The sequence below is a fragment of the Oncorhynchus masou genome, chromosome 31, assembly GCF_036934945.1.
Source record: "Oncorhynchus masou masou isolate Uvic2021 chromosome 31, UVic_Omas_1.1, whole genome shotgun sequence".
NCBI classification, from domain to species: domain Eukaryota; kingdom Metazoa; phylum Chordata; class Actinopteri; order Salmoniformes; family Salmonidae; genus Oncorhynchus; species Oncorhynchus masou.
The window spans coordinates 82945600-82959050 of NC_088242.1; the positions used below are offsets into that span (position 1 = coordinate 82945600).

General features: G+C 48.0%; 1 protein-coding gene across 1 annotated transcript in view; it reads right to left on the reverse strand.

The window, feature by feature from the left end:
• LOC135524574 (fibrillin-2-like) overlaps positions 1–13451 on the reverse strand; it is a 133132-nt gene that overhangs the window by 50485 nt on the left and 69196 nt on the right. Inside the window, exons 12-25 of the mRNA XM_064952237.1 lie at positions 11758–11901; positions 11415–11534; positions 11099–11224; positions 10801–10923; positions 10384–10659; positions 10062–10115; positions 9689–9814; positions 9289–9414; positions 8639–8758; positions 6939–7076; positions 6817–6867; positions 6497–6622; positions 5755–5982; positions 5258–5383 (exon numbers count right to left, since the gene is read on the reverse strand). Coding sequence (XP_064808309.1) covers positions 5258–5383; positions 5755–5982; positions 6497–6622; positions 6817–6867; positions 6939–7076; positions 8639–8758; positions 9289–9414; positions 9689–9814; positions 10062–10115; positions 10384–10659; positions 10801–10923; positions 11099–11224; positions 11415–11534; positions 11758–11901 — 1884 coding nt within the window. The remainder of the gene's footprint in view (positions 1–5257; positions 5384–5754; positions 5983–6496; positions 6623–6816; positions 6868–6938; positions 7077–8638; positions 8759–9288; positions 9415–9688; positions 9815–10061; positions 10116–10383; positions 10660–10800; positions 10924–11098; positions 11225–11414; positions 11535–11757; positions 11902–13451) is intronic.

Sequence of the window (13451 nt, forward strand, 5' to 3'; positions counted from 1 at the left end):
GGAGGGAGGAGAGACAGGGGGAGGAGGAGAGACAGAGGGAGAGACAGAGGAGGGAGGAGAGACAGAGGAGGGAGGAGAGACAGAGGAGAGGAGGAGAGAGGAGACAGAGGGAGGAGAGAGGAGGGAGGAGAGACAGAGGAGGGAGGACAGAGGAGAGACAGAGGAGAGGGAGACAGAGGAGGGAGAGGGAGGAGAGACAGAGGAGGGAGGAGGAGAGACAGAGGAGGAGAGACAGAGGAGGGAGGAGAGACAGAGGAGGGAGGAGAGACAGAGGAGGGAGGAGAGACAGAGGAGGGAGGGAGACAGAGGAGGGAGGAGAGACAGGAGGAGAGACAGAGGAGGGAGGAGAGACAGAGGAGAGGAGATACAGAGGAGGGAGGAGAGACAGAGGAGGGAGGAGGACAGAGGAGGAGGAGAGACAGAGGAGGGAGGAGAGACAGAGGAGGAGGAGAGACAGAGGAGGAGGAGACAGAGGAGGAGAGGAGGAGAGACAGAGGAGGGAGGAGAGACAGAGGAGAGGGAGAGAGGAGGGAGACAGGAGGGAGGAGGAGGGGAGGAGACAGGAGGAGAGACAGAGGAGAGGAGGAGAGGAGAGGAGAGGAGGAGAGAGGAGGGAGGGAGAGGGAGGGAGACAGGGAGGAGGGAGAGACAGAGGACAGAGACAGAGGGAGGGGAGACAGAGGAGGGAGGAGAGACAGAGGAGGGAGGAGAGACAGAGGAGGGAGGGGAGGCAGAGGAGGGAGGGGAGACAGAGGAGGACAGAGGAGAGACAGAGGAGGGAGGAGAGGAGGGAGAGGGAGAGACAGAGGAGGGAGGAGAGACAGAGGAGGGAGGGGAGGGACAGAGGAGGGGGAGACAGAGGAGGAGGGAGGAGAGACAGAGGAGAGACAGAGGAGAGACAGGGAGCAGAGGAGAGACAGAGGAGAGGAGAGACAGAGGAGGAGGGAGAGGAGAGACAGACAGAGGAGGGAGGAGAGACAAGGAGGAGAGACAGAGGAGGGAGAGGGAGGAGAGACAGAGGAGGGAGGGAGAGACAGAGGAGAGGGAGGGAGAGACAGAGGAAGGAGTAGAGACAGAGGAGGGAGGAGAGACAGAGAGGAGGAGAGGAGGGAGGGAGACAGAGGAGACAGAGGAGGAGGGAGGGAGGGAGTAGAGACAGAGGAGGGAGTAGAGACAGAGGAGAGACAGAGGAGGGAGGAGAGAGGAGGGAGAGACAGAGGAGAGAGGGGAGGAGAGACAGAGGGAGGGAGGGGAGACAGAGGAGGGAGGAGAGACAGAGGAGGGAGGGGGAGAGGAGAGGAGGGGAGACAGAGGAGGGAGGGAGACAGAGGGAGGGAGGGGAGACAGAGGAGGGAGGAGGAGACAGAGGAGAGGAGAGACAGAGGAGGGAGGGGAGACAGAGGAGGGAGGGGAGAGAGGAGGGAGGAGGGAGGAGGGGAGACAGAGGAGGGAGGAGAGGGAGAGAGACAGAGGGAGGAGAGAGAGGAGGGGAGGAGAGGAGGAGGAGAGACAGAGGAGGAGAGACAGAGGAGGAAGGACAGAGGACAGAGGAGGGAGGGGGACACAGAGGAGAGACAGAGGAGGAGAGAGGGAGGGAGGAGAGGAGGAGAGGAGAGACAGAGGAGGGAGAGACAGAGGAGGGAGGAGAGACAGAGGAGAGACAGAGGAGGAGGGGAGATAGAGGAGAGACAGAGGAGGGAGGAAGAGGAGGGAGGAGAGACAGAGGAGAGGACAGAGGAGGGGAGAGAGGAGGGAGGAGGGAGAGACAGAGGAGGGAGGAGAGACAGAGGAGGACAGAGGAGGGAGAGAGGAGAGAGAGAGAGACAGAGGAGGGAGGGGAAAGAGGAGAGACAGGAGGGAGGAGAGACAGAGGGAGGGAGGGGACAGAGGGAGGGAGGAGACAGAGAGAGACAGGAGGAGAGACAGAGGAGAGGAGAGACAGAGGAGGGAGCAGAGACAGACGAGGGAGGAAGAGAGAGAGAGGAGAGACAGAAGAGGGAGGAAGAGAGAGAGAGGAGAGACAGAGGAGGAAAGAGAGGAGAGACAGAGCAGGGAGGAGAGACAGAGCAGGGAGGAGAGACCGAGGTGGGAGGAGAGACCGAGGAGGGAGGAGAGACAGAGGAGGGGGCAGAGAGAGGAGAGAAAGAGGAGAGAGAAGAGAGACAGAGGGAGGAGAGACAGAGCAGGGAGGAGAGACAGAGGAAAGAGAAGAGAGAGGAGAGACAGAGGAGAGAGGAGAGACAGAGCAGGGAGGAGAGACAGAGGAGAGAGGAGCGAGAGGAGAGACAGAGGGAAGAATGCACATTACAGAAATATAATATTCAGCATTATAATATAATTATAATATAATTATAATATAATATTCAGCATAATAATATAGCATAATATTCATCATTACTTTACTGATCTCATGCAAATTTTTTTTTTGACAATTTCTGACATTTAATCCTCGTAAAAATTCCCTGTCTTAGGTCAGTTAGGATCACCACTTTATTTTAAGAATGTGAAATGTCAGAATAATAAATCAAATCAAATCAATCAAATCAAATTGTATTTGTCACATACACATGGTTAGCAGATGTTAATGCGAGTGTAGCGAAATGCTTGTGCTTCCAGTTCCGACAATGCAGTAATAACCAACAAGTAATCTAACTAACAATTCCAAAACGAATATCTTACACTGTGTATAAGTGGATAAAGAATATGTACATAAAGATATGAATGAGTGATGGTGCAGAGCAGCATAGGCAAGATACAGTAGATGGTATTGAGTACAGTATATACATATGAGATGAGTATGTAAACAAAGTGGCATAGTTAAAGTGGCTAGTGATACATATATTACATAAGGATGCAGTAGATGATAGAGTACAGTATATACGTATACATATGAGATGAATAATGTAGGGTATGTAAACATTATATTAGGTAGCATTGTTTAAAGAGGCTAGTGATATATTTTACATCCTTTCCTATCAATTCCCATTATTGAAGTGGCTGGAGTTGAGTCAGTGTGTTGGCAGCAGCCACTCAATGTTAGTGGTTGCTGTTTAACAGTCTGATGGCCTTGAGATAGAAGCTGTTTTTCAGTCTCTCGGTCCCAGCTTTGATGCACCTGTACTGACCTCGCCTTCTGGATGATAGCGGGGTGAACAGGCAGTGGCTCGGGTGGGTGTTGTCCTTAATGATCTTTATGGCCTTCCTGTAACATCGGGTGGTGTAGGTGTCCTGGAGGGCAGGTAGTTTACCCCCGGTGATACGTTGTGCAGACCTCAATACCCTCTGGAGAGCCTTACGGTTGTGGGCGGAGCAGTTGCCGTACCAGGCGGTGATACAGCCCGCCAGGATGCTCTCGATTGTGCATCTGTAGAAGTTTGTGAGTGTTTTTGGTGACAAGCCGAATTTCTTCAGCCTCCTGAGGTTGAAGAGGCGCTGCTGCGCCTTCTTCACGATGCTGTCTGTGTGAGTGGACCAATTTAGTTTGTCTGTGATGTGTATGCCGAGGAACTTAAAACTTACTACCCTCTCCACTACTGTTCCATCGATGTGGATAGGGGGTGTTCCCTCTGCTGTTTCCTGAAGTCCACAATCATCTCCTTAGTTTTGTTGACGTTGAGTGTGAGGTTATTGTCCTGACACCATACTCCGAGGACCCTCACCTCCTCCCTGTAGGCCGTCTCGTCGTTGTTGGTAATCAAGCCTACCACTGTTGTGTCGTCCGCAAACTTGATGATTGAGTTGGAGGCGTGCGTTGCCGCGCAGTCGTGGGTGAACAGGGAGTACAGGAGAGGGCTCAGAACGCACCCTTGTGGGGCCCCAGTGTTGAGGATCAGCGGGGTGGAGATGTTGTTGCCTACCCTCACTGGGGGCGGCCCGTCAGGAAGTCCAGTACCCAGTTGCACAGGGCGGGGTCGAGACCCAGGGTCTCGAGCTTGATGACGAGCTTGGAGGGTACTATGGTGTTAAATGCCGAGCTGTAGTCGATGAACAGCATTCTCACATAGGTATTCCTCTTGTCCAGATGGGTTAGGGCAGTGTGCAGTGTGGTTGAGATTGCGTCGTCTGTGGACCTATTTGGGCGGTAAGCAAATTGGAGTGGGTCTAGGGTGTCAGGTAGGGTGGAGGTGATATGGTCCTTGACTAGTCTCTCAAAGCACTTCATGATGACGGAAGTGAGTGCAACGAGGCGGTAGTCGTTTAGCTCAGTTACCTTAGCTTTCTTGGGAACAGGAACAATGGTGGCCCTCTTGAAGCATGTGGGAATAATAGTAGAGATAATTATTTATTTCAGCTTTTATTTCTTTGACTTGACTTTGTTGTCCTTAAGTCACTTTGCTACAACTTTGGAAGTATGCTTGGGGTCATTGTCCATTTGGAAGACCTATTTGCGACCAAGCTTTAACTTCCTGACTGATGTCTTTAGATATTGCTTCAATATATCCACATAATTTTCCACCCTCATGATGCTATCTATTTTGTGAAGTGCACCAGTCCCTCCTGCAGCAAAGCACCCCCACAACATGCTGCAGCCACCCCCGTGCTTCACGGTTTGGATGGTGAAAGCCTCACCCCTTTTCCTCAAAACATAACGATGGTCATTATGGCCAAACAGTTCTATTTTTGTTTCATCAAACCAGAGGATATTTCTCCATGTGCAGTTGCAAACTGTAGTCTGGTTTTTCATGGTGGTTTTGGAGCAGTGGCTTCTTCCTTGCTGAGCGGTCTTTGAGGTTATGTCAAAATAGGACTCGTTTTACTGTGGATATTGATACTTTTGTACCGGTTTCCTCCAGCATCTTCACAAGGTCCTTTGCTGTTGTTCTGGGATTGATTTGCACTTTTCGCACCAAAGTACATTCATCTCTAGAAGACAGAACGTGTCTCCTTCCTGAGCGGTATGACAGCTGCATGGTTCTATGGTGTTTATACTTGCGTACTATTGTTTGTATAGATGAACGTGGTAACTTCATGCGTTTGGAAATTGCTCCAAAGGATGAACCAGACTTGTGGAGGTCTACAATTTTTTTTATGAGGTCTCGGCTGATTTCTTTTGATTTTCTCATGATGTCAAGCAAAGAGGCACTGAGTTTGAAGGTAGGCCTTGAAATAAACTTCTGACTTCAACTATAATTCATATTCAAGGATACTTAGTAAATATATACATTTCTGCTTTAATGCTTTTTTTATGGAATAAACAATTATCTCTCTCTCCCCCTTATCACTCGCTCTCTCTCTTTCTCTCCCCTTCTCTCCGTACCTGTGCAGTTCCTCTCCTCCATGTTGAGGGCAAAGCCACTGCTGCAGCGACACTTGAAGCTGCCGATGGTGTTGCGACAGGTTCCGTGGGAACACAGGCCGTTGAACACTTTACACTCATTTACATCTATGGAGGGACAACACAACGGACAAACATCAACGGTTAGCGCTGGGATTCAAGATGGAATCCAGTACGTTCTGTTTTATCAACACCATCTAAAAAAAATGCCTAGTGGTTAACGAGATTAGATGCTGTGGTTGGTTTGCAACTGCTGGCGTGAGGCCATAATGGTGTACTTGTTTTGTGTGTAGCTCATCAGTGTAGCAGTAGGACTTTACTCAGAAGCTGTTAGCGTAAGAAACATACCTACTGGTGTTCAGAAGATTATGACTCTTTATGTGATACTCATGAAGGCTTCATGAATATGTTGTGAATGCTACATTATCACAACGCAAATTCAGTGTTACCAAGACTAGATAATGAGTGTTAGTGCCTACCTTTGTAGAAGGGTCTGCCAGTCAGGATGTCTCCTCGGTTGGCAAAGCCTGGTCCTCTGGGGCAGATGGCCTTGTACTCCGGGGTTCCCGCCTTGGGACACTCCTCACAGTCGATGCCCCAGGCCGCGCCCACGGAGCAGCAGCACATGTCCACGCGGTAGCGCCCGGGCAGCGGCTCGCCACACTCATCCTCGTGCCACTTCATGTAGCACTGCTCGCTGCGCACGTCTGAGGGACAGACAGACATGCAGAACTTTACGGATAATGACTCAATATCCTAGCAATGCTAATGTTTGTTTTCACCACATTTGTATGATGTCTTTTCTCCCGTGTAGATTATCATTCATATTTTATAGTGTATTATAATCTGGGTGATTCGAGTCCTGAATGCTGATTTGGCTGACTGCCGTGGTATATCAGACCTTATATCATGGGTATGACAAAATATTTATTTTTACTGCTCTAATTATGTTGGTAACCAGTTTATAATAGCAATAAGGCACCACGGAGGTTTGTGGTATATGACCAATATACCACGGCTAAGGGCTGTGTTGCGTTGTGCATAAGAACAGCCCTTAGTCGTGGTATATTGGCCATATACACCGCACCCCCTCATGCCTTATCGCTTAAATATAGTATATGTGTGAAGTCAACAGCAAAGATACATAATAGCCATGATTTGTGTTATTATAAAAATGCATGGTGTCTGCCAGAGTTGATGTTAGTGACAGTGGTGTCTTACCCACGCATGTGCGTCCACTCCCATCCAGAGTGAGCCCCTCACCACACTCACAGCGGAAGGAGCCCTGGGTGTTGACACAGCGCCCGTTGGTACACACCCCCGGGAACACCTCACACTCATTGATGTCTGCAGGGAGGAAATAGGGACAATATTACAAGACACACTGTGCTCTTTGGCTCATCATCTTCTGTGGAAGGGAGGGTGAATGGAATACCACAGGGAGGGAAGCAGAGGGTCTGCTACCTCCACAGTAGACTGTGTGTGTGTGTGTGTGTGTGTGTGTGTGTGTGTGTGTATGTAGGAGTCGATTAGTGTCTTACCTTCACAGTTGACTCCTTTCATACGCGCGAACCCTCTAGAGCAGGCAGTGTCTGTGGAGAGAGACAGCAGTTACAGTACACACCTCACACTTCATTACTTTATTAGGTGTGTTTGTACTGACCGATCTCGCAGCGTTCACAGGGACTGCCCCAGGCAGCTCCCAGTGTAGAGCAGCACTCGGACTTGAGCGTGGCACCGTTGATGTTGACCTCACAGCGGCCATCTTGGATGTTGAGCCAGCACGTTCCCTTCATGCTGTCTGTAGAAGGAAGAGGAGGGGGGAGAGAGAAGAGGGAGAGGGGTAGGGAAGAGAGAGAGAGAGGGGTAGGGAAGAGAGAGAGAGAGAGGTAGGGAAGAGAGAGGGAGAGAGCGAGAGAGAGAGGGGTAGGGAAGAGAGAGAGAGAGGAGGGAGAGAGGGAAGAAAGAGAGAGAATGTGAGCAAGTGAAGGCCTTCAAGAGAACCCTGCGGAAAAGGCCCATCATCGGTATACAGTACTCCAATCATTCCAAGCACAACAGCACCATCTGTTGTAAGTAACTAACTACAGGTTTCCCTTTCAACAGCTGCCATCTTACCTCCGCCCAAACTGAGACAAATGCATAATATACTTTAATAATTTGCTCTGGCAGTCCTAATGGACTGAGAGCACAGTCAGAACAAATGGAATGTGCATTTGTTCTCCCGAGACCGTAGGCCCACCCAAAAACTAGACCACAATTTACATTCTCGCCGCTGAGCCATGCCTTTGAACTGATTACACTACCGTTCAAAAGTTTGGGGTCACGTAGAAAAGTCCTTGTTTTTGAAAGAAAAGCTAATTTTTTGTCCATTAAAATGACATCAAATTTATCAGAAATACAGTGTCGACATTGTTAATGTTGTAAATTACTATTGTAGCTGGAAACAGCTGATTTGTAATGGAATATCTACATAGGCATACAGAGGCCCATTACCAGCAACCATCACTCCTGTGTTCCAATGGCACGTTGTGTTAGCTAATCCAAGTTTATAATTTTAAAAGGCATGATCATTAGAAAACCCTTTCGCAATTATGTTAGCACAGCTGAAAACAGTTGTGCTGATAAAAAAAGCAATACAACTGGCCTTTTTTTAGACTAGTTGAGTATCTGGAGCATCAGCATTTGTGGGTTTGATTACAGGCTCAAAATGGCCAGAAACAAAGAACTTTCTTCCGAAACTTGTCAGTCTATTCTTGATCTGAGAAATGAAAGCTATTCCATGCGAGAAATTGCCAAGAAACTGAAGATCTCTTACAGCGCTGTGTACTACTCCCTTCACAGAACAGCGCAAACTGGCTCTAACCAGAAAAGAAAGAGGAGAAGTAGCTCTGCCTAGAAGGCCAGCATCCCGGAGGCGCCTCTTCACTGTTGACGTTGAGACTGAGCTTTTGAGCGTTGAGCTTTTGACGTTGATCTTTTCTTTCAAAACAAGGACATTTCTTAGTGACCCCAAACATTTGAATGGAAGTGTATATGACTCTGCTTTGAACAGAAAACAGAGCTATATTCTAAAGTACAGGAATCTATTAGACTGACAAGGCAGGCTCATGTTGGTGTTTATTCTAACGATTCATCCCAGATTATCATCTGTAGATGTCCAAAGCGGACATTGACTTGTTTATTTAGATTAGAATACACCTTCTAGAAGGCCTACTAAGCTAGAAACCTTGGCTCATGTCCCACTTTTCACTCTATCTGCTTGATGTTGATTCTCCGACAGAAGTTTGTCTCAGGAATCCGTTGTTTTTCATTTGTGTCAGATTGAGTCGGGCAGTTGTGATAGATGCCTCGCTCTCTTACCCACGCAGATGGTGTTGGTGGAGTCCAGCTTGCTGCCGTGGGAACACTCGCAGTTGAAGGACCCGGCGATGTTGCGGCAGACTCCGTTGACACACGGGCTGGACTCACACTCGTTGATATCTGAAACCCATGGATCAGAGCAGGGTTAGGTAAGGCATTGAATAGCCAGTTAAATGGGTCATATAGACCAGTGGAGGCTGCTGAGGGGAGGACGGCTCATAATAACATTCGGAACGGAGCAAATGGAATGGCATCAAACACCTGGAAACCAAGTGTTTTATGTATTTGATACCATACCCCTATTCCGCTCCAGTCATTACCATGAGCCTTTTCTCCCCAATTAAGGTGCCACCAACCTCCTGTGAGCAGACATGTGTTTACGTCAACCAGGACAGAGGATATAAGCCAACGTGTTCATACATCTGATGTTGTATTTAACTCCAATCTCTCATGTGTTAAACAGTTGCAGGTGTATGTACATCTAGCAGATTTGACGGTTAGTTAATGAAACGAAAGGGGAATACCAACACACTTCTGATACTCCTAGCATTTTCAACTGTGGTTGCGCATTAGTATGCTGATATTGAGGCATTAGAAATGTGAGGTGTGTGTGTGTGTATTCTCCATTGGTGTGTGTATGAAGTGTTCACCTTCGCAGGTCTCAGAGTCAGGTTTGAAGACGAAGCCTTTGGGACAGGAGCAGGTGTAGCTGCCGGGGGTGTTTCTACACAGGCCGTTGTCACACAGCAGACGGTTCACTAGGCACTCATTGATGTCTGGTAGGTTGAGGATAAGAGGACAACAGGGTTGACTTATCACATGTAACACAAACCAACCAAAACAATCTACCCCCGTGTTTGACATTTAGAAGATGGTTCACGCTGAAACACTAACTCTGTTCATACGTCCAAGTCAAGACCACGAACATACAGCAGATGTTGTGACAAATATGTGACTCAGTTTGACTTGACCACTTTTAAGGTCCGATAAATGTTTATTTGGGTTGCTGCATTTTCCACCAGACATTGAATACAGGAAGTCTGGACTCACCCACGCAGTTCTTGCCACTGGAGTCGGACTCGTAGCCGATGTTACAGATGCAGCGGTAGCTCCCTCTCAGGTTCTCACACATGCCGTTCTGACAGATGTCAGGGTCCAAGGCACACTCGTTGATGTCTGAGGAGACACCCACCACAAACCACAGCCGTAGCTTTAAGCTCTCGCCAACGTCCAGATTCCATTTCTTCACTTTTCATTTTTTCTCTTTCATTTGAAATTCGGAGTGAAATTCACACCTTTCTGAGGGATGCATTGGAATGTTTGAGGGGAGGCCTGTTAAATGCCAGAATAACTAGCAGTAATTGTAGGGCAGGCTCCAAACCACAGAGATGTAACATTAAACAGCACCAGTCACATGACTCACCTCTGCCGTCAGCGGTGATGCCAATCCCACTGCTGCACACAGCCTGGAACTCAGCTGAAAGCCAAGAGAAAACCCTGTAAGTCACCTGCTAATAAATCCAGTGTAACTAAAAATCACAATTGACATTATAATTCTTACAATCACTTCTGCAGTATTTGGAAGAGTTCTACAGGATCTTAGTCTGGAATCTGAACTGATATGAACCATATTGTGAAGCAATACTGAAACAGCATATACGCTTGGATTCCAGGCTAACAGGATGTGAATGACAGCACATGTAAACCAATGATGTTTGCTGGTGTGGTTAGGGTTAGTCGGTCACCTGAGTTGCGGGCAGGGCAGGGTTGGCAGGGCTCTCCGAAGCCGTGTTCAGGACTGGCACAGCAGCACTCAGACTTAGTGACGGCGCCAGGGAAGGGACGCGAGCACGTGCCCATCTTGATGGCGCCGTAGCAGGTGGTACGCATGTGTGTGTCGACACACACTCTCCCGTCCACGTCGATGGCCAGGCCTGGTGGGCACTCACAGCGGAAGGAGCCCTCAGAGTTGATACAGCGTCCGTTCATACAGATGCCTGGGGTCTGGCACTCATCAATGTCTGAGGGAGGAGAGAAGGGGAGAGATATGATGATGGTACTTGTCCCACATGGCTGCAATACAATCATGGAATCAATCAAATGTCCATACAAAAAAACCTTTAGAGAGGAGCCACGTCCAGAAATGATATCAGATGACGTACCTGTGCAGTAACGTCCGTTAGGTGCCAGGGCAAAGCCAGGTTTGCAGATACACTTGAAGCTACCGTCCTCGTTGATACACATTCCATTGAGACACATGTTGGTGGTGGCACACTCATCATGATCTGGTTGAAGACATGGAGGTGAATTAGGCTTTCTGCCACATAGGCTTTCTGCCACATAGGCTTTCTGTCACAAACAAATGAGCATAACCTAGTGACATACAGTATGTAATTACCATGTAACAGGCCTCTAGGTTTCGTCCATGCTGTTAGAGAGTAAGGTATGTGTGTAGCTCACCTATGCAGTTCTTCCCATCAGGTGTGAGCTCAAAGCCAGCGTTGCAAATGCACTGGAAGCTTCCGTCAGTGTTGACACAACGTCCGTTACGACACATCACTCCGTTCACGATGCACTCGTCAATATCTGTGGAGGGAGAGGGGAGTTGAGGCTTGGTTTGACTGTTAGCCAGGTTAGGTACCAGTCTGTTTCTGTTCTGGACACCTTGTGGTGTTGTTACAAGCAGAGTCAGTCAGTGGGCCAACGTACCCAGTCTGTCCATCCAATACAAAATGATCATGTTCTGTAGTTGTTCTGGTGAGTGATTGGAACATACCAATGCAGGCTTGTTTGGTGGGGGTGCCCTGGTAGCCTTCGTGACACTTGCAGTGGTACGATCCAGGTGTGTTGACACAGTCTCCGTTGACACAAGGGTTGCTAACGCACTCATCCACATCTGAAGGAGGGAGGAAAGGAGGCAATACATTTATCAGTGCAACACACAGGATGCTCCAATTACAAATCTTAACACTCCCAAACGTGTTAAAAAAAGGTTAAAGAATGAATGCTATTGTGTAAGGCTACCTTGAGTTTTACATCTACCAGAGAAGGTCTGTGTGGTCAGAAGGTGGCAGTAGTGTATATCATTTTCCTAACTGTAATGACTGCAGTGGGCTTACCAATACACTCCCCGCGTACGTCCTGCCTGTAGCCCATGTTACATTCACAGCGGTAGCTGGTCGGGGTGGGGATACAGCGGCCGTTCAAACACAGGTTGGTGAAATGTTTACACACGTCAACGGTCTCATTGACTGACACAGGGACTGAGGATACACAACACAATCACATTACAATACAATACATTATCACACAATGTTTATTATTTATTAAAACACAATGAAGAAAAGTTGATGAAAAGCAATAGACTGTTCTCTCTGCTTCCACATGGCAAGCGGTGCTGGAGCAACAAGCCTGACCCCAACAGGCTCCTGAACAGCTTCTATCCCCAAACCATAAGACTGCTAAATAGCTAACAAAATGGCTACATGGACGATCTGCATTGACAGTTTCATATTTTATTACCGACTCTACACACACACACACACAAGACTCTACACACACACTCCCACACTCCCACTGTCGGCTAGAGTGGTGTAAGGCTCGCCGCCATTGGACTCTGGAGCAGTGGAAAGACGTTCTCTGGAGTGATTAATCAAGCTTCACCATCTGGCAGTCCGAAGGACAAATCTGGGTTTGGCGGATGCCAGGAGAACGCTACCTCCCCGAATGCATAGTGCCAACTGTAAAGTTTGGTGGAGGAGGAATAATGTTCTGTGGCTGTTTTTCATGGTTCGGGCTAGGGCCCTTAGTTCCAGTGAAGGAAAATCTTCACGCTACAGCAAACAATGACATTATAGACGATTCCATGCATCCAACTTCGTAGCAACAGTTTGGGGAAGGCCCTTTTCTGTTTCAGCATGACAATGTCCCTGTGCACAAAGTGAGGTCCATACAGAAATGGTTTGTCGAGATCGGTGTGGAAGAACTTGACTGGCCTGCTCAGAGCCCTGATCTCAACCTCATCGAACACCTTTTGGATGAATTGGAACACCGAGGGCGAGCCAGGCCTAATCGCTCAACATCAATGGCCGATCTCACTAATGCTCTTGTGGCTGAATGGAAGCAACTCCCCGCAGCAATGTTCCAGCATCTAGTGTAAAGCTTTCCCAGTAAAGTGAAGGCTGTTGTAGCAGCAAAAGGGGGGACCAACTCCATATTAATGCCCATGATTTTGGAATGAGATGTACGACGAGCAGGTGTCTACATACTTTTGGTCATGTAGTGTATATCCCAATGCCTAGTCACCTTACCCCTATACATATCTACCTCTTTATCTCAAGGATCCCTGCACATTGCAAATACTGCTATTGGAACTGACCCTGTATACAAGGTATTTAATCCTAGTAAAAATTCCCTGTCTTTGGTCAGTTAGGATCACCACTTTATTTTAAGAATGTGAAATAGAATAATAGTAGAGATAATTACTTATTTCAGCTTTTATTTCTTTCATCACATTCCCAGTGGGTCAGAAGTTTACATACACTCAATTTGTCATGTCTTGTTATGTCTGTTCCTGTCCTTTCTCTTCATTCTCTCTCTCTGCTGGTCTTTTTAGGTTACCTTCTCTGTCTCTCATTCCTTAGCTGTTCTACATCTGCCCTAACTAGCTCATTCTCTCTTTCCCCACCTGTTCTCTCTTCCCCCTCTGATTAGGTCTCTATTTCTTTCTCTGTTCCTGCTACTTTCGGTGTCTGATTCTTGTTTGTGTTTTTTGATGCCAGAAGCAAGCTGTCGTCTCGTTTGCTTCCACCTT